General features: G+C 31.4%; 1 protein-coding gene across 1 annotated transcript in view; it reads left to right on the forward strand.

Moving 5' to 3' along the window:
• The first annotated feature begins 389 nt into the window (after positions 1-389).
• The window catches only part of LOC118197893 (uncharacterized), a 137,473-nt gene continuing 114,963 nt past the window's right edge, over positions 390-22,899 (forward strand). Inside the window, exon 1 of the mRNA XM_035369450.2 lies at positions 390-649. Within this exon, the coding sequence (XP_035225341.1) occupies positions 563-649 (87 nt within the window). The 5' untranslated portion in view covers positions 390-562. The remainder of the gene's footprint in view (positions 650-22,899) is intronic.

Raw genomic sequence — 22,899 nt, forward strand, 5'->3', positions numbered from 1 at the left:
CCAGGTAGTCATTTTTAAATCCTCAAATGAATAAATTAGAACAAAAATTATTATTCTTTTTATAAATACTTAAAATATTCTGCACTGATTGCATTTCCAGAATTGTCAACCTTGGAGATATAGTAAACCGCTTCGAGGTAATTTACAGCAGCTATTTGATTCATGGTCCACGGCGTTAATGAATTCTAAATGTGTACACAAATGAAGTCGACGAGAACACAAAACATTAAGAGTTTCCTAAAAAAAAAGCAGAGAACAATCTCAGTCAATCATTTTGCGCCTCTTTCATTCCTATTAACCCAGAGAAGTCGACAACTGTTTTACAACGAACCCGAACCTTCCGTTTTCGTCTTGCCGCCTATTAGTTGCAGCAGCTCGGAAGTCAACCAAGCATCGAAATTCTGTTAGCTGCAGTGAGCTGATTATTTCATCTTGTCTCATTCTTGAAGAAGGCGCGCTTTCGACTGCGTTTAAAGTAGTTGTGGAAAGTTTGGCTTTGTAAGGGGATGTCAATATTGTGGCCATGCTGTAAATGATTATTTATTAGTCCTTTTGCTTTTAAATGGTGATCTCGAGAAGTTGGAATTTACCAGGATTTACGCAGCGAGATACATGGAGGATAGATGGCAGAACAAATCTCGATTTCATCGTAAGTTTAAAAACATTTTACACATATTTTATTATTCCTTATCGTATATATGGAGAATACGCATAATTTAGTGCTAGAATTTATGCATAATTATTTCTTACATTTACACAAATAATACTGGTTCCATTTTAAATTGGGTTTCTTGAAAAATATATTTTCTAAATTTCTTCGAGTACCATGGAGAATAGAATTCCACAGAACCATTTTGAAATAATTTTGTATACCTTACCTTGAACCCTAAATTACTTGAGTTTTATGCAGCCGAAGTAACTGAAAATTTTAAATGTGCTGAATTATGTAAGAACATTTAAAATACCTCAAAGTATTATTTGTGAAATAAAAACGAATTCGATTATTGCCAATATGCAAAGGACAGTTGTATGTTTTTCGAACTATTTTGAAGCAGTAAAAGAATAAATTATCATATAAATTTTATTTTTTGAATTTTCAGCCTGGTAACCTTTTCTCTTAACTATCAAGCGACATCTTGATTTACATGACAAAAAGGCGTTTCTTAATTTTACCATTATTTTTTCTCACTATTCTTGCACTGCTAAACCGTTATTGGCTGACATACAGAAAATGCGTTCTTTTAATAGTAAGAAATTCTATCGGTACTTCAAGACATTTCTGGAATATTTGAAAATGATTATCATTATTTATTTCTATTTTATCATTCTTTATTTCTATTTTTTCTAGAAGTATATTTATAAATGTTGATATTGTGGCTTTGTCCACGTCAAGTTAATTTCTTTTGCACTGTGTGGGTAAAGAAGTGATATTTAATTTTTAAATGTAAAAGCCAAAGTATTATTTTAATGATGCATACAGTTTAACTTTAGTTTCGTTCCATTTTTCTTAATATTAGATTTACTGTGGTTGAAAACCAGATGTAATCATAAGTATTCTATTAAAACTTTCTTTAGACTCTTGAAACCAAGCCTTCAAGTTTTTCTCTCTTTGTAGTAAATTGACATTTTCTATAGCACTTGTTCAAATACAGTTCTGATTAATTTTTAGTCGCAAAATATTTCCATTTTTTTCCAGTGAGAAATAATTGTGATAAAGAATTCTATTGCAAGTCTTATGATGTGTAACATGTCGCAGAAAATGACGGAGAACATATAATTTTTTTGCTTATTTTTATTTAAATAGTTATTTATTATCCCATTCATAGTAGGGATAGGTACTTCAAGTTATTGCCCATTGAATACATGGGTCCTCTTTTAGAATCATTGCTTAGATTTTCGAAAGCATTTTTGAAGTATATACATTTATAGGATTAATACATGGAGTTCTATTTCCTGCAGAAAACAGTGACTGTCATTTTTTTCTTTTGTTATGAATGATATTGTTCATTATCCCTTTTGAAGTATTGATTTGGAGATTCTATCCTTTTTAATTGAAAAATAAGAATATTTTTTTCACAAAATGCAGAAATATAGCTTTCTTTTCAATTTTTTTTATATGAGCTGTTTTGAGCTTATAAAAATCTTGATTGCAAAAGATAATAATTTATCCTTTAATATAAAAGCTATTGAGAATTAGTTTTTTTTTTGCTTCGTTAATTTCAGTTATTTGTTGAATTGAATTAGTTAAAAAGTGGGCGAACAACTTCTGTATATTTAAAGTTTTGGAGCTAATGCTAGTCTGAACACAAAAGCTGCTAAGAACTGAATTAAAAAAAATGGAATCTTTATGAATAAAAGCTTCTGATAATTAGACTCCGACTGTTATGTTATGATGCTCCAACTGTTATATTTACTTTTAATACATTGCAAATAAAAATAATTTAAATTTTAAATTTGAATTTTTGTTTATTTTTCAAAAAAATATTTAAAATTAAAAAATTTTGAAATTTTTCTTTTAATGCTAGACAGTGCATTTCTCTGGAATGATAACGGTTTTCATTTTTTTTTTAGTATTTTATTTGAAAAATATATTTGAAATTCGTATTTAATCATTGTATACATTGATCAGGAAAGATTCCCATTAGATTTTAAAACATTTGTTCAACTATTTTATATATGATTTAAAATTTTTAAAATGTCAAATGTAAAAGTTTAAAAACTTTTTACTGTCAATTTATTTTTAATATTTTGTTTCAAAAGCGCAATTTCTTCCTTTAAATCTTAAACCATTTCCATGCAACTGTGATCCTTTAAAGATTTTCTCAACTTTTGTGGAAGTTGCAACAATTAATAAGAAATATTTAATTAAACTGTCAATTTCATAATTTTTATTATTTAAATTACAGAAAAACGTTTTTGTTTCCATTTTTCATTTTTGTAAGTTTGTAAAGGGCATGAACATAAACTTCTCTTTTCACCCAAAATGGATTTGTGATAATTATTATTCTCTAGATGAAGAAACTAGATTTACATTTATACATAGATCGTAGTAATACTGGAAATTATTTATATCTATATAATATACCCTAGAAATGAATTAGAGAAAAATAAGAAATATGTGAAAGTTAAAAATGTTATTGAATTAGAACTGTACGAAATATATTTTAAATATTAAGCATGTTATCATCGAAAATATGGTAGAATTTTTAGAAATGTTAATACAAATTTTTCCCTTCCATTTTCTGTTATTCTTTGCTATTCAGATATTAATATGCAAACATACGTTTTCCTTTGGTATCATTTGTTTTCTTTTCAATTATTTTATTGAAAATTACAATACTTAAAGTTCGAATGACTTAAAAGTCATCCAGTATTAAGATGATTATGAAAATTATACTGATCAAGAAAAGTATTTTCCTACTACAGTTTTCTGTTTGAATTCATGTGTATTGCTTGAAAGTTTTGTCTCTTTCAAACTGAAAGGTAACTAGCATAATCCGTGTATCTATTTCAATATTTTTCAAAAAATAAATTAACAACTTTGATTTGTCTTTTAAGGGTTAAGTACCTTTAAATAATTTAAAAAATCGAATTTTTATGCTTTTGTATTTCTAAAACAGATCTCATGCAAAAATTTACTGTAGAAATGTTATGGTGAAAATCTTTTGCAGGCTAAAGACCCAAATGGTTTTTTTACATTTGCATTTGAGCGAAAGTTTTGGATTAAATCCCCTGAACTATGTATAAAATGATTCTGGGTACAATTTTATGCTAATATATAGTTACACGTGATAGAAAAGTTAATTCATTAATATAGATAACCTATGTATTTATTAATGTTAAGAATGCAAGGTTCTTCGTTGTCAATTAAGATTTTATAAAAATGCAATTTTTCTGCTTGCATGCTTGAGTTCTCTGAACTGGTTTATTGGAATTTTAAGAAAGTTTAATGAATTATTTAACGTACAACAAATGAACGTATGACTTTATTTCTGACCAAAGTACTAATGAATATAGTGGCTTATTTGTTAATAAAGTATTAATGGATATATGTACAACAGTCGAAGTGCCAACGACTAATTAACATGTGACGCTTCAAGCCTGCTTTGTCTTCTTTACCGTTTAGCACGCAACATCTGATCTCATCGATATGCCGACTGCCGGGAGATCTGTGTAAAATGTGGAGATAGATTTGATAGAAGAATATAATTTTTTTAACTGTATATCGTCAGTCAACTATGACTGACACGGCTTGAATGAAAAGTATAGTATCAATCACCGGTGACTGACATGGTGCTAAACGTGTTAAGGAGCTCTTGGTATGTTGCATTCCAGACCAGACTTTTGCTACGTGAGTGTATGTGCATGTTTGTTCTTCATATGTAACGGAGTTTCTCGCAGTCCTTCTCGTGGTCATACCAAAAATATAATTCGGTTTCTCATTGAACGTCCTTCACAAAGTACTCTTTCCGATCGACAAATGGCTCCTCGAATGTATCTCTCTTGTTGGGCAGATAGTCCGCAATGTCGAACATTTAGCCATAATTAGGCTAATCTGTGACAGGAATTTTAAGAAGCTGTGTAATGCAATTTAAAGAAAATCATATACAGCAGAACGTCATTTTCAACGTCATTGTACTTTGTAAAACGTACTTTTTTTAATCTCCAAAACCCTACAGTTGCAAATAAATGTTAAATATGTAACCTGAAGTAAACGCTATTAAACTCAGCCTTAGAATTCATTAAAAATATTATACGATTATATAGGTCATATCTAGCCTTAAAGGGCGTTAGCTCGAATGCGCTATTCGTCTCGAAACGGTATTTTGTATCGTCCACTATAAACGACTCTATCACTTTTCAGATTGTTGCCACAAAATATTATCGCCCTGTATTATTTTTAAAGAAATGAAATGATGAAAAATCCGCATGTATGCACGACGGTAACTAGGGCCATCAAATTTTGAATAACATAGCCCTCTACTCGAACATGTGCACCTAGAAGACCGAATTTAGAATTTTGGTTTTTATATTTCATAATTTTTAAAACTTTAATGAATTTTTTATTAGCAAAGTCAACAGTTTGAAAGCGATTAGTGGCAGTACTGTACGGAAAAAAACATTCTTATCTCCAGCACGCGAGATTGTCTATCGGAAATTCTGAAGATATGCTGTTTTTAAATATTTTGTGATTTTGCTGTTGAATTGAATTTTATGTTGCGTAAGTGCGAAGAACATGATAATTATTAATAAATTTAACACAGAGAACGTTAATAGGACATAAAGGGTTTTGAAAGTCATCTTTTTAGGTAAACTGAATATTGATATGATGAATTGAGGAAAGACTGAAAAAATAGAAAAGTATATGCTAACACTTAATACTGTATCGCACGTTCTAAACGTATGCTGCTATGCTGCTTTTAAATTTTTTGTAATTTTACTGCTGTTTTGCATATGGCGTAAGTGCGAAGAAAATGATGCATAATAATAAACAAATGATAAAAACACAAAAAGAAATGGGTTAGCAGGAGTGAGTGCAACAGCAGACTTGTAGACTGCGAGCTCAGCAACAGCGTAAAAAACCTTAACAAACCCTTTTGGGCCACCGTTAAAATCTGAAACCTTTTATATTTTTTTTAAATTATAAATTAATTTTGTAACTTAAAACAAATAAGCAAAAAATAGTAATTTTTTTATCCATAATTGCATCGTACCATATGTATTACAATTTAATGTCGTTGACGAAGACGATAATTTATTTTAATTTTATTAAAAATAAAGATAGAAAGTGCAAAACAATATCGGAAAACGAGCAATATAAAGAGTATCGAAATGTATACAAAATTTCTAGATCTTAACCCAGTTAGTTATGAAGACGTCGAGCTTTAAAATATGTTAAAAGTTTTGGCATACTTTGATATTTTAAAGGTACTGACCTCTTAAAATTCATGGAAACAATTACCTTAAGTTTTTAATTCTCATCTTAAAATAATGATATTTATTTGAATACAATTTAACTGCAGTTATGTCGTTATTAAACTCGCTGAACAATGCAGAGATAATTTTTACGGTTTGGTTTGGTTTGTGTAATTATAGCAAAGCCTCGAGGGCTATCTGCCAAAAGGGAGGGATGCCTTCGTGGAGGACTTTCTAAGCGAAAGTGGTTCGTATGTACGTTACACATGATTAATTTTTATGAACAGACAAACAAAATGGCCAACTGTATAATAACGGAAAATTTCCCTTTCTTTTATTAATCCAACAGTGAAGAATGGCTATATGCATCTAATAGTACTATTTGCTGTCTAAATTGTCTGTAGCTTAATTAGATATTTTTGTAATAAAATCACTTAAAGGGAAAAGTTAATTGTAGCAGGAGGTTATACTACAGCTTCTTTTTGTTTAGCAATTTTAGATTGAAAAATCGGTTACAATTAATCCTATTGAGCACTTTCCCTCTCTCTTGCCTCAACGCAAAAGTCAGTGACCTCATAAAATCTTTAAAAGCTGCGTGATTTCTTCTTCTTCGGGGGGGGGGGCTGAAATACTTCTAGAAAATGTTAAGGATAATTTAAAGACTTGTTTCGTAACATTCCTCTTCGAAGTATTTTTTAATAATATATTTTGTAATAGTTCCAGCGAGTAGCGGCGAGAGCTAAAATGTTAAAAGAAGTTATATTGACCTTTGGAGTGTAATAGCGAGGGTAATTCTCCTTCGGTGAATTAATGTCAAATACTGTAGTCCAGAAGGTTTCCAAAATGGGGTTCGTGTTATCTCTGTAGCTATGGGAGTCATTGAACTACTTACAGTCATCTGCAATGATAAATATTTCAGTAAAAAAGGTCTGAGATACAATTTATGATTACTTTTTAATGCCTATCAGTCAGTTTAAAAAGTATAAATACTTTTAGTCAGTTTTTGATATTTAATCAATTTGAATAATATGAAGATTATCAGTTAAGTTTTGGTAATTATTCGGTAGCTGCTGATCAAAGAGAATTTGGGAGACCTTTGAACTTGAAAGGTTGAATTTTAACTTCATATTTCGGGCATACGAAATTAAAATTATGTCCTTACTGTAGATATTGTATTCGTGATTTTAAGCCTCTTTATTAAAAATAAATTGTTGATGATAATGAAAATAACTTTCACTGCAAAATGCACATTACGATTTTTATTAACATACAGGTACTAACTTTTACAATAAAAATAAGGTTAGATAACGCTGATTTTTGAGTCTACTAAGGTAATCTCTAGATATACATCTATCTTTCTAGATAGATGTATATCTAGAGATTAATAGGGTGCAAAAAACTATAATATGCTTCTCCAGTTCAAACTGCTTTTGTAGCCCATTATTTAGCAATTATTGATTACGAAGGGATATATAAAGAGTGGATTTTTGATTTAATGACATCACTTCTTTTGTGTAACATAATAACAGTATTTGGTTGCTTTAAAATTTATACTATCATGATTTACAAAAATACTATTTTGTAGTCTCATAGTTATAATTAAGAAATGTTTTTTTTCCTATAAATTTTATACGTTGTTGTACGGAATGCTTAAAAACAAATGAGCAACTAAAATTTATACCTTGAACTAAGAATATTTATTTGAATAAAAACTAACAACACTTAAGCTGTTCGTAAGCATAGCAGATGACACAAAATTCATTTTATGTGGGAATTATTACCATTCGATTAATAATAAATGCTAATTAATGCATAATAAAAATTTGATAAATATCCTGTAAATGTTTTCACACAAACTATAATCCCTTTATGAGCCAAAATAAAAAGGATAATAAAAATATTTTTAATGAGTAGGTTAGGTGATTTTGGCAAGCAATATAAGGAGAGGATTTTGTGAAAGAAAGTCGAATGAAAATTGATGTATTCACTTTAAACGCAAAGAAACGCAGTTTTTAAATGGGTTGACTGCCGTAATTTAGTTTCATATTTTATGCATCCTTTTCATAATTTTCCAACCATTTGAGAACTTTTGCAGAATTAGCTGCATCGATTTGGAATTTAATGTTTCACCCTTTCCTAAGTTATGTTTAAAATTCCGGACGCACTGCATCAGGTGTTAATGCAGGAGCAGCATCGATACGTACAATAAACAGTTTAAGAAATGTATGAACGCCACGAGCTGTGACATATGTTAGCTGAATACTGAGAAACGTGTTCTGTACGAATAAATACGGCTTATATTTCAGATTATTCTTGTAGCTAGAACAGCACTGACATCAAATATAAAGCCATGTACATCAGGAATTCAAAACGCATCCTTAATGGATTTTCCAGTATTTATATCCTTAAATTTTATTTACTTTAAATTAATACTGGGACCTCTTATGTGAATAAACAGCATTTCCAAAGCCAGTTTCCAGTGACATTCTTTATATTTTCGGTGAGTTTAGGACATGAATAAAAGTATGAAATATGCCACTCGTTCAGAAAGTTCACGTCAATAATGCCCGCAGTGGTCAAGAGAAAAAAATAATGCTGATACGTCGTTCTGCGCGAGGTTACCGGCGAATGAGCTGGATGTGTTTTTCATGGTCTTTCTTATATGTAAGGTGAATGCAAACTAGTTTCGCCTCAAGAAATTTCACGAGAAAGCATATTTTTTAACATAGCTCGATGAGGCGTATTTTTTCGTAATAATTTAATCAATGAAACATTTATGATCGATAATAATATTAATTATAATAAATTTAAATAACTTTACAAAGGATCTCAATAAAGCCCCTCAATAAAAAAAAGGTTCGTTTTTTGTATTACGTACTTGGAAAGAAAAGACCCGTGGGATTATCTTTATAGCTCTCGCATTATGTTATTTTGATATTTTCAGAAGAATAATATTAATTTAATATGAAACTGAAAAACAAACTGCGTAAATAAAATGATGAAATGTTAAAGCTAAAGAATGTAGGCAACATTGCCAATATATGCAAAGTGGCCGTTCAGACGGTTGAGGTGGTTTTGTGTATTTGAGTAAAATATACAAATGCAGAGGCAGTAGGTATTTTTTTGCAAATGAAAATTGCAAAGTTTTTAGAGTATTTTGAAGCAGAATGCGTGAAAAATTTACAGTACCCTCGCCGGAGCTCAAACTCCCCATTGCTCGAATACGCATCGAGTGATTCCAATTACACCTCGAAGGTGAGGGAATAAGAGGAAGAAAATACCTTATGTACTTTCCCTTTCAAAGGGAGATTAGGGATGACGGTATTCAATCGCCAAATCCTGGTTGTGACGATTTATAGTCCACTATCTTTTAGTTCGGGCGCCACTTGTAAAATTATTAGGAATTTTTGATTTTATGAAGCATGAAAAATGTGCAATGCCCTCGCCGGGACTCGAGCTCCGGAACTCTCAAATATGTTTCCGATTACATGACGAAGACATGCAGAAAGAAGGGAGAAAATACCTTTAGGAAAATCTTCTATATAATTTAAGGTCAATATTATAATACTGAAACTAAAATGCATATCAGAAAAGCATACAAAAATAACTTATAAGGTGACAGATAACTTGAAATTAGTCATAAAAATCCAACAGTTATCCAAGACCAAGAGACAAACAAGGTTAGGCTCTTCCCAACTCTGGCGTCACTTACTTACCCAATAACCCAATGGGAGAAACAAAAGGGATATTTGCTTATGGAGGGGACCGTGAGTCCGTGACGTAGCCTAAGAACAAACCTTGTAGTACAGGAACTTTCGGATATGCACAGAAAATAAAAATCAGCCATGTCTTTGCCAAGATTCAAACTCCGCAACTCTTGAATGCTAGCCAGACGGGCTTCCAATTTCCCATGAAGAGTCGCTATGTGGAAGGGGGAAATTCCTTTTACTACTTAATCAAATATTCGACGCTAATAAACTTGGCAAAAAAATTATTATCCACGATATACGGGTATTTCAAAGATAAAATTATAATAAACCGAAATCGATTGCTTCTCGTCAAGCTTTACAGAAGGTTACTTGCCTTTAAGCTGAGACTGCAATTGTTTAAACGATATTTTACTCAATCTACAGCACTTGCTATTGAAACTGATATCAAGTGCAGTCAAGCTTCTGGGTCGCTCAATCATAACTATTGCAGGCAATCTCGACAGGCAAGGCGGCGGTATCACGGTGCAGGACACATTAGTTAAGATTAACCCTATATCTACCGCTTGTCAAAACTTAAAAAAAATTGAAATTGTAGTTAGTAAAATTTGTTAATAAGTAATAATAATAATATATCTTTTTTTTTACCCGAAATCATCGAAACAAGGAACAGGAATGTTTGTGAGCTTTAAAATTAAAATTTACTTGTAGTATCTATATGACAACTTTATATAAAATTTTCAATTATGTGCCGCTAACAAATATTTATATTTGTGTGAGTGCTCTTTTGGTAGTTTGACTTGTTTCAAAACGGCTGTCTGTTAGTAGTATAATTATTGTAAGTGGTATAAATTAATTTATTTGGAATGAAGTGAAAAAACTAATCAGAATACGAGTCTTTTTAATCTACGCTTGTATGAATATTTATGAAATATATTGAATAATTTGAATATTTATGAAATATAGTGAATAATTTGAATATGCATGAAAGTATTTATAGTTTCATGAATGAGTTTCCTTAAATCAATTCTAATAAACGAAAAAGACTATTTGGAGTATTTTAACAAATTGTTCCCATTAACAAGGACCACCTTTTCCAGCCTTGCCGAGTAAAAGCCATTTGATGAATGACATATAATGCAAATTCATATTCATTTTCTTCTTTTTTTTCTATTTAAAGTTTATGCATACAGAACAGATAATATATCTCTTACGGAAGACCACAAAAAAGGAGTTATAAGCGTTTAATAAGATTATGATACTGCTATGTTCAGTACGATTAAATGCCCATTTTTCAAGTCGTTGCCTGAAGGCAGTTAATGTCCTATTGAGCTGGTCATTTTTATTATTTTCGACGATAAGTGCTAAGTGGCAGATCCACATAAATCTTGCTGTAGATAAATAATTATGAGACTCTTTTTTTTCTTTAATGCTTAGGGAAAAGCACGTGCAATCTGCATTGGTAATAAATCATCAGGTTGACTAATAGTTAAGCTTGAAATTCTGAGTCTTTGTGTAGATACAGATACACATCAGATACGGTATAGCATTTTGCTGGATAGCTGAATAGTGAATGGCTGACTGTAATATTGTATCCGGCAAGCTGACTTTTAGAATAGAGCTTCTTAAACTGTGGGTCGCGGGACCCGCAGCAGGGGATTGCCAAATTTTTGGAGTTTTGATGTTTCTTTAACTTACTGTAATAATTTTACAATTACCAAGTATTTTTACACAATGTGTCTGAAAATAGATAATAAGATAATACAGCCAAAGAAAAAATGAAAACCTTTTCAATACAGTTTTGCCATTCCTCGCTTTGAAATCGTTGAGCTTGTTAATAAAAAATTCATTAAAGTGTTACAAAATATGGAATAGATTTAATGAAGCAAATTCGAAATTCAAAATTCAGGCTTCGAGGTACTCATATTCAGGTGGATGATTACTTTATTCAAAACATAATGGCTCTAGGTACCGTTGTTTTTCGCAGTACGAGAAACATACAGGTTCTTCATTATTTAATTTCTTTACATATAATACAGGTATTCGGTGGTAGCGATTTGAAAAGTGATACAACGCATTTGAATGCTTCAACACAAAATGCCGTTTCGAGAATAATATACCATTCGGGGCTAACATTCCTTTTGGGCTGAAAATAAAGGATAATATACGTTTATAGAACGTTCTTTTCAAATAATGAATATCGGCTTTGTTTAACTGACATCATATAAGTAATCACAGATTAATATTAGGAAGAAAATTGATTGAATCTGCGTTAAATAAAAAGAAGGGTGTAAGTTAAATTTTCTAATATTTGCAGTTAAACTTGTAGTAGGATTGTGATTGCAAAAGCAATCAAGAAAGCTCTAATTTTTGATTTAGTAGAGAAACCGCATATCTGCGTATGCTAAAATTTTAAATTTCATTAGTAAACAGCTGTATGTGCGTCATTCTGTTTTAAAGAAAAGTCCATCTCATTCAGTTTGTAATGTAAGAGTGCATTCTGTCCACTTGCTTATTAATATGCCTAATATTTAGCATGTAAATAATTAGTAAAGTCTTTACGCTGTGTTTGGAATCAATTTAAAGTGAAATAGGTACGATAATTATGCGAAATCAATGCAAACTAATAACTCTGATTTTACACTTTGGGCCGTTTAATTAAAAGTCAATGTTACATAAGCTAAATTATTTTGTAAAACTGATCTCTTTATTTTCTTACTTAAATGTGCTGGTTTTCTAAGGCCTAAAATACAACTGATCATTTAGTAACCCTAAATTTAGTAAGACCTAAAACATTCTAAAGATTCAGTAATTGTAAAATACTGAAATATCACATGAGTGAAGCAAGATAAAGGTACATTAGAGATAACACTTGATAGCTATTACTAGTAACCTATTATAAGAATAAAATTCTCAGGGGTTACAATTATTAGCCCAGAGAGGAAATTTGCCCAGGTGGGCTATGAATTTCGCTATAGCATTTTGCGTCGTCTACTATAAGACGGCGTTTCACTTTTCAAATTGTTGCCACCAAATATTAAAGTCCTGGATTATATTTCAAGAAATTAAATAATGAAAAATGCATTAATGTATGTATGGTTCTTTCATTCGGAAAAAACAATGGTACCTAGAGCCATCAAAGTTTGAATAATGTAGTCCTCCACCCGAAGATGGACACCTGAATGCCCGATCCCGAATTTGGAATTTGTTATGTTATTTGATTCATACTTTGTAAAGCTTTAACGAATTTTTGATTAATAAACTCAACGACTTCAAAGCAAGCAATGCAAACACTGTAAGAAAAAAAAAATTTTATTATTTTTATTCATTATTATTTAAACACTACTATCTATCGGAAATTCTAAAGATATGCTGTTTTTAAATATTTTGTGATAATGCTATGAAATGAATTTTATGGCTTAGGTGAGAAGAACATGATGTTTAATAAATAAATGCAAAACGTTAAAAAAAACGCCTCTTTGGGGGTAATATAAAATTTGAAAGCTTTCAGATTTTGTTAATGATAATTTTAATAAAATATTAGTACAATTCTGTTTTAGGACCGTAAAAAGCTACAGCGAAAATATATATGCTCAAAAGTACCAAATCTAGCAAACCCGCCCATTTAACCGCGCGCAAAATCTGGCGATTTAAAAGGGTGTAAATTAGATAGTTCTACATTTGTAAGTCGCCAATGAGATACAAATTTAATTTTTTAATTCTTTTTTGTTAACGCTATGGATTTAACAATTTGGGAAATGCGCAATGACGAAATATAGGCAATAGAAATTTTTCAAAGAAAAGGCATGATTCGTGATAGAAAATTATGTTCGAACAACCACGAATTAAATTATGCTTTAGCGGTAACTCAGTAGCGAAATGGTGATGCAGAAAAGAAACCTGTAATAAGAAGAAATGATTAAGAAATCAAAATTGGTTCGAAGGATCGAAAATCACCTTCCTTCCAGCCGTTAGGTTCACCTACTTTAGGTGTCAAGAGATGAACTGAACTCCAACTGAAGATGAAGCACAATACAGTTGCAGACGGGAACAGTTACATGCGTAAGGTGTGTACCTCAGCTGTAATTGCTCGGCCTAAGATGAAAATCGGCAGATGTGGCAAAAGTTTTGAAGTAGACGAAAGCCTTTTTAATAAAAGAAAGAATAACGTTAAATGTGTTCTTCCGCCACAATGAGTTTTTCGCGGATTATGCAGAGAATCAAATGAATGTTTTTTAGGCGCGTTTTCCAGATTGATCGGCACAAACCTTATTGAACATCATAACTGAAAATATCGCGGAAGGAAGCATTAATTTATAGTGACTGCTGGAAATCATACTAGTCGGATGAACCGCAAGATGCCGGTTTTGAACACTTTAGTGTCAACCACAACTGGAATTTTGTGGACCCCGAAAGTGGGTGTCATACACAAACACCAGAGCGGCTGTGGGGCAGTGTTAAATGGCGTAATAAATGCCATCAGGGCACAGCTGGACAACATTTCGATTCTGACTTGTCCGAGTTTATGTACAAACGTTTGCACAAAAAGACTGAAATTTTCCCTGCTATGTTGGAAAACATCAAATATTTTAATGCCTGACGTTTAATTTCAGGTAAATAATTCAACCATTTTTGTATACATTAAAGTAATAAAAAATGTATTATATGAAAGCAATCTTTTATCTAAATTAAAATAGTAATCTGAGGTAGTTATTTATTATTATGCTTCCATTCAGTTATGTTTAGTCTTTCTTTTTTATAAATTACTAGCCGCTAAGCTTTCAGCCTTTGTTTGGTTTTTAAATGTACCGGGGATATGCCTAAAGAGAACATCAAACATTAAATTTAAAAACTGCACAGAATTATCGCTCTCATTTTCTAGAGTGGCAACAGTACTGATATCAGCAACAATGGCAACAGTGGATATATCAGCAACAATGACACGCAGCCACTGCTGCAGATATAATGAGAGAGAATTATCGATTTGATGCGATTTCATCCAAAATCATAAAATAAAAAAAATCTTATTTGAATTTTGAAAAAACTTCATTGGGGTGCACTGGCTCTTGTCTAGATGTACCAATACCCCATGTACCAAATTTCGTAGCCTTGGGTCTATTAGCTTACGCGCTAAACGAACGAAAGACACACACACTTCCTTATATATATATATATATAATAAAAAATGTATTATATATATATATATATATATATAGATAATAAAAAATGTATTATATGAAATAAGCCTTTAATTTAAATTAAAACAATAATCTTAGATAGTTATTTACTATTATGCTCCTTTGTTGCGTTAGGGTTAGCGTAATTATTTTTGGCAGCATTGGCATCAACAATAGTTTAGCGATTTTTTTACGACCTCTATAACGAAATTACGCTAAAATATAATGGTAAGAATCTTAAAATATTTTCTGTTTAGCTTGGTTGTTAAAAATATTCGATTCGTTGCAGACAAACAATGCAGATAACGTTTAACAGTGATGTTTTTATGGTGTGTTTGACTGTGAAAATTTTGTAGGTTTTTTTGACCTAGAAATCTCCTATTAACCCATATCTTAGGAATGGAGTTATTGTTGCAGAAATTTTGAGAAACTTCTAAGGAAATTTCGTACTAAATAAAATGATAAACTACCTAATGATCAGCTGAAAATTTTCTTCTTCTGAAGAACAAATCCGTGCCTGATTTCCTCGAAATAATTACAGCTTTTCTGTAAACCAATAACAAGATTTAATTTTATTTAATTTTAAAATTCGATTATTTTTCTCATTTGCTAAATGAAGTACTGAATTCCTTGTAAGTTTATTTTCCTCACAAATAAAACTTTCCTTTAGAATGATAACGTGTTCGCAACTTCAAAAACTATTATTTTTAATTTTAGTGATTTCCTTCTTCTGAATACTATTTAGAAAACTACCGTGATTTATATTTGAATAAATGCTTATTTAGTATTTCCTTCTCTGTTTTTTAAAACTATATTCCGTTCAAATGTCCTGAAATTATCCAGCGCCCCACACGCATTATCTCTGAAAAATGTTGAAATTGTTAAATTACTACAGAAACACATAACACGAAAGATTTCGAAGTGAACAGCGAACAAAAATACATTTAAGTAATAAGCAAAAATAGATTTTCTGCAATTTTAGCAGTTACTTCTGAGATTATGTCAATGAATCGTTTCCCGATGTAAAAGAGTTTTCCGATTTTACTTCCGTATGATAATATTTCGCGTGCGAACATCAGTAGTAGCCCGAGGTATATACCCTTAGTTATCACAGTTTCAAGTAGTCATTGAATTGGAACGAAGCTATCGTCAGCTTATATCATCACTATAGATGAAAAAAAAAAGTCTTATGAAATTTATTGGGGTTAAAAAAAGTATGTGGACGGTACTTTAGCACGAAAAGAGAAAATTGACTACAGCAATCTAAATTTTTTATTCAAATTAATCATAAAAAATGATTCAATCAAAATACTTAGTTTGCAATATCATAATTCATGTTATTTCTTACCAACAATAAGCAAGTGTGCCAGAAGTGCGAAATTAATGTGTCAGTAAAAATAATCATATTTATATTACTTCCTGTTAGTCTCTGAAGTTTTTTCTTACACTCTGTCAAGTTCAGTATGCCTTTTGAATAAATTTTTCCTTGCGTATAATTACAGCCCGAAACTATCCAACACTTTATTGCTAAGGGAAGATAGAGATATTGTTATCAGCTGACTAAAATACTACATAAAAGCAGATTCAGATACATTGAAATATTCACCCAATCCGACGCTTTCACATTCTCAAGCTGTGCTTTATACATATATGCATGTAAGATAAAAAACATGTAAATAAAAATTCTAACTTTAATTTGCAATAGTTCCTAAGCTCTCTGTTTGAATTTGGCTACTTTCCTCTTCTTTCCTAAAAGCAATAATTGTTTGTAATAAAGCCCTCTAAACATCGTCATTTCAAAACTAACCCAACCGTTACTTCAGAACATACACTGCTAAGACAAATGATCGAATTTCAATGCTGATTTAAAGATAGTAACACTGTAGAGATATTAGGTTATTTTAAGCAGGAAACATAAAAAATGAGCAATGCCCCAGCCGGGAATCGAACCTAGACCTCTCAAACACACGCCGCATCTGCTACCGTTACACTACGAAGGCATGCTGGAAGGAGAAAGAAAATATCTTACATACTCCCCTTTTTAAAGGGCGACTGGGGATTAAGGAACCCAATCGGCAAATCCTGGTGGTGTCGAATTATGGCCCACCATCTTTCAGTTTAGCGCCACTGTAGAGTCATTAGTTTATTTTGAAACAGGTGTACGTAAAAAATGAGAAATGCCCTCTCCGGGACTCGAACCTGGACCTCTCAAATACGCGCCGAGTGTGCCACTGTTACACCACGAAGGCATGCTGTAAGGAAGGAGAAAATACCTTGTAACACTATTGATACGAGTTTAACTAAGGCTTTGCCAAACAATCTTTTAAAATTAAAATAACAGTGATGGAAAAGATACTCACTTCAGTACAAAATTGTCTTACATGAAATATGTATAGATGATGAGAAAAATAAGGCCTTAAAGGATAAAAGGAAGATATTTATACTTCGACTTTTTATAAATCTGACCTCATTTAACTATTTAAATAAAATTTTATGTAAGGAAGAAAATGTAGTCCTCTATTTTAAAGCGAAATTTATTTATTTGTACGAATGATTCTAGGGTGAAACAAAAAGAAATTTTTTGTTTTCCTACAGATAGATAACCTTCTGAACTTTTCGCATTAACGATAGTTTGAATTAAAAGCAGAAAAGAGTCTTTGGTGTATTTTAAAATGTTTGTAAAAAGTTTTGAGAAGATACAAAACCTGGAAATTGTGAGGATATAAAGAGGAACTCTTTTTTTTTTCTTTGCACATTAAGGTATGGTTCTTGGGTTCCATTGCATTATTCAAGTTAAATTTTCTTCACTTCCATTTGGACTTTTTCCTGAATGGAAATTTGGAAGCTGTGTTAAATAATAGGGGCACCGGAAAGTATTGTTGTTTCTGCGCATGTCGACAACAACATGCTAAGGGTAGAAGTAGAAGCAAATCCATGTCAGACACTCTTAATCAACCTTGGTCGACCATCCAAGAATATTTAAAGAAGAATAGAAAAATAAGCAAAGCAGGTGTTTGAGTTCCCCATAATCTGTCCGAAAAGAACAAAGCCAACCGATCCATCACATGCAACCTATTGCTTAAACGTCATCATACAGAACCGTTTTTTGATCATTTGATTACTAGAGATGATAAATGGGTCCTATATGATAATCCAAAACGCAAAAGGCAGTTTTAATAGGGGTTACAAAGGGTTTACATCCCCAAAAGACGCTTCTGTGTGTTTGATGGAGTATTCGCGGAATTGTTAATTTTGAATTGCTGAAACCTGGATAAACTGTTAACTCAGATCCTTATTGTGAACAATTGGATCGAGTAAACCAATCTTTAATGGAAAAATATCCGGCGATTGTCAATAGAAAAGGCATCATTCTGCAACACGACAATCCGAGATTGCACTGTGCAAGACGGACACTGGAAAAAAGGAATAAATTGGGATGGGAGGTGCTGTATCACCCACCATACTCGCCCGATATCGAACACTCGGATTTTCATTTATTCCGATCCCTACAACATTTCCTTAGTGCCAAAAAAATTTGAAAATTTGAATGATGTCCAAAATGCCATCTTGAGATATTTTACTCAAAAACCAATTGATTTATATCGGTCCGAGGATTGAAAATCTGCACTTTAGATGGCAAAAGGTTGTTGATAACGAGGGTGATTACATTATTGATTAAAAATAAAAACGTGTTAAAAATTTATTCGTCTGAATTTAATGTAAGAAAGCAACATTACTTTCCGGTCCCCCATTAGCAGAGAATGGTTTCATCAAGATATTGCACATTTGGGAAGGAAGTATTGGGAAATAAAAAGGAATATGATCGCTACTTTATCAAGAATTCTTAAGCAAGAACTAGTGTCCACAAAAGATATTAATTATTAGGGTATTTTATAGCTAGATTTACATAAACTGCAGATAATTGCGATCAGTAAAATCGAAATATTAATACAGGAGTTTTTTTAGCAATCATAAATGAGCAAACGTTGTTCATTTTAATGTAATAATGAGTAATATTTTACTTTCGTATATTTAATCCTTTTTCCTTAAAAATTGTGGCGAATAGAGAAATATGGTGGATTATTTAGATGAAGCAAGACGAAATTCATAAAAAGTACAGAAACATTTACAAGGAGGGAAGAGATATTCATTTTTTCCGATTTGTTCATTTGTTAATGGTATTGTCGCTGGATTGGTATTTACCAATCCAGCCACTATACCATTAATTTCTGAATTTAGTAGAGAACTGTCTATTACAAGAATAAATTATTTATGTTATTTGTTAACAATATAGTCAGCATTTAAATTTTCGCAGCAATTTTAAATTTTGAGAAAAGCTTAAGTTCTAAAATGAAACAGCACACTGGTCAAATTAAAGCGTTTTTCAAGTAACATTTTAAAGATAATTAATTATAGCATAAAATTGAAAGAGCTTGTTTATGTAAAAGCATCAGGCCTTACTTGAAAAAAATTATTATTTAAATATTAAATTCTTTATGGTTAATATTTTACGTAATGATAATGAAAGTAGGTTTTAGTTCTTCCGTAGATCACAGGAGGTTTAGTTTGATAATAAAATTTGCATTTGTTTCGATAGCAGATTCATTTGGAAGTAGTCACCCTTTAAGTGGAAGAGAATTGAAGGTATTTTCTTCCTTCTTACCACGTTTCCTATGAGATGTAATAGGAAGCACATTCTGCTAGCATTGCGGAATCCAAAATTCGAATCCCGCAGAGGGCATTGCCTAATTTTCGCGTCTTTTTCTCCAAAATAAAATGTTTATTGGTTTCTATAATATATTCAAAATTAGGTATAAATTCGGAGCTGATTGTTTTAATGTTACATTTGTCTAGACATACTAAAATATACAACGAATCCAAAATTTAATATTAGAACTACCAGCAACAAATGTATCTATATTTAATAACATCTAAAATCTACTATTTCAGATTAACTAACTTGATGGATTGGTAGTTCCAGTCTTTTGTTTGGTAGTTTTTCATATTTTATTGTAAATAAATTTATTATTTTAGAATTCTTGGTAATATTGTGAGAACATTTAATATTCTTTTCTATGAAAGCATTTGTTGAGTTTAATTATTTTATATGAATAAAGTTAATTTAATTAAAAATTTTCAAATTGTTAAATTAAAAATCCCTAAAATTTTTCTGAATGCAGAAATTCAATTGAGATACGATATGAAAAGCTAGTTACATTTTAAGGGAGAAACACTTTTATTTCTTAGTAAGCAATTTATTATAGAAAATCTCACGAAGCATGTGATAATGTGTTTGTTTAGGATTTTCTGAAGAAAAGTACTAATACCTACAATACAGAAAAATACAGAAATTCTTCACAGCAGCTTCACAGTTCTTTCAGTAGAACTTGAAGCCAGAACAGAATTATCAGGATTTTCGGTTATTAAAAGTATTCGACATTAATAGGCCTCGAGCTGCTTAGTTATTTTACCAAAATTTAGTTACGAAACTGCATGAGCAATTATTTCTAAACATCAAGATACAACCGTTGAGAATTCATTTAAAAGTTTACTCAAAAATTAAAAGCATGTAGCGGTTTTAAAAAATCATGATTTTGTTAATTTAAAAAAATATAAGAAACACTTTTCGAAGCTAATTATTTTTGAAGATTAACGGATAAATGGAATTTTCTGCAAAATACGTTATGTCATTTAATATGCGACTAAACTTTGCACGTTTTTAAGTGCAATTTCATCGTTTATTATTCTCAACCTCGACTTTAACTCAAAAGCTTTTCACTCCCTGTACCTTTTTTTTTACAATTTACAGCAGGTTACATCACGCGGAAGAAAATATATCCCACGATCTGGCACGGAAACTTCTGTCGAGTATGTAACAGCTTTAACAACTTCCCTCAACTTCATGATAGCGTTTGTATTTAAAATGGAACTCTTATTTTGGGTTATGAAAACCAACGAAATATGTTAGACAAATGAGACGTAACACAGTTCAGGAAGGTGTTCCTTCAGTCATTAACCTGTTCTTAGATTGCAGACAGATGATATGAAATATGATAAACTTAAGCTCTTCCAGAAGATAAAATACCCAGTAAGTCACGGTAGAATGATTCATATTGCGGCACATTTAATTTTGTTTCCTAAAATAAAAAAAAAAATATCCTTTACTTATAATGATACCTTCATCCAAGGAATATAATGCTTTGTAAAAAGATCGTGAATAAATTTTGACATACATTTTGCTAGAATAGCCTTGGTGAATGTCCATTTTATGAAGTTTCATTTATACGTTTTACCATAAAATACTCAGTATTTGAAAACCCTGAAAATAGGTAATTTTAAACTTAAGAGCTGAATTTATTGCCTTTAATATAAGGTATTGTTTTTATGATAAACAGAATCTAGGTTAAAGTTTTAAATATAACCTGTGTGGGGAAGGAAAGGGAGAATACGATTCCATCAGGAATTACCGAAATTTGTTAAATTCATTTTACTAACTAAGAAAATATAATTGATTTAATTCGTCTCGTCGATTAAGAAGGAAAACCTCTGAGAAGAAATTTTTAAATTAAATTTTCCTACATTCACATTAAATGTGAAGAAAATTTAGGAAAATTCCTGTAGTTGAACATGAGGAAAATCAGGATACTCATTCAGCCCATCCTCTCATAAACTTCGGGAAACTTCATGCAGCCAATCTGTTCATAAACTTGAGGAAAATCAGGAGCCTTATGTACTTAATTCGTTCATAAACACGAGGAAAATCAGGAAACTTCATGCAGTCATTCCGTTCATAAACTTGAGTAAAATCAAGAACTTCATGCGGTCAATTCATTCATAGACCTGCTGAAAATCAGTGCTGTGTTGCGTCATCTTGGCTGGGGACTGTTCCCGGGCGGAATGGGCGAAGTACGCCGGGAGTGTATACTTTCTGGTGGGGCTACCCGCGACGTGAAGGTCATTCATTCCATTATGCCCAGGTAAAGCAGTGCAGGCAGACTTCAACCTTTTGGTGCCTCATGGTTTTTGAACTTTTGAAGCTGCACTTTATACCCATCTTCATGACTCGTCGTAGGAAAATCAGGAAACATCATGCAGCCAATCCGTTCCTAAACGTGAGGAAAAACAAGAAAATATCATGAAACCAGTTGTATTTTTACAGGGTAATCATATATGAACTATCAATAGTCAATCCACTTTAATAACTCGAACACTATATTCTATTACTTTATAATAGGCACTTCAAGGTCATAGCGATCTTTCCCTTATTTACGATAATAACGCGTGTCGTCAATATCGAACAGAAACAATTAGAGGATTTTAGCAAAGTAGACTATTCAACTTCAGTGCTGTCGTTGCCATGGTTGTAAGTCGTGCTTTGGGAAGGAATGACTTTGAAATGCTCACTCTAAAGTAACGGATTATAGTGTTAAAACTAAGACTTCCGATGAATAACATGAATATATTTCCAACAAGTAGAAAAAAAGGGGCCATTTAACCTTCAGACGATGATTAAAGTGAATTAGCCTTAACATCTGAGAGTTAGAGAACGTTAAAACTAAGATAAGAAGGGTGAACTGCGATACTTAAATGGTGAAGAAAATTTTATATTGGCTTTGAGGGATTAGTTGCTATTATTACTAATCTTCCCCTAAACCTGGGAAAATGTTCAAAATTTTTTAGTTCATTCACTTAGTTACTTTTGTCTCTGCTGTGACAGTTTCATGTTTGAGTTCTAATAAAAGTGAAAATTCATTGCAAAGCTACCTTTCTGTACCTATAATCTCAATAGAAATCACATTTTATTTACTTCATTGCAATTAAACTTCAGTAGTACCTTTTCTGAGAAAAATAAAACTGCTTAAAAGCTGAACAAAACGTAAGAACTGTTTTCGTAGTAATGGAGCTCAAAAAGTAGGTATTTCATTAAAGTGAAAAATGTATTCCTTTTTATGTCGTAGAAACAATAAATATATTAAAAAAAAAAGATCATTGCATTTTATCTCATAGGATAAGAGAAGTGCAGATAATGGAATTTTCTAAGCAGCTTTAATTATAATTATATCCAGTGCGCTTAATTAATACCTCCTTATTAGTTGCGT

The sequence above is a fragment of the Stegodyphus dumicola genome, chromosome 12 (assembly GCF_044657685.1).
Source record: "Stegodyphus dumicola isolate Sdum_Otavi_A_Nest chromosome 12, ASM4465768v1".
Taxonomy (NCBI): domain Eukaryota; kingdom Metazoa; phylum Arthropoda; class Arachnida; order Araneae; family Eresidae; genus Stegodyphus; species Stegodyphus dumicola.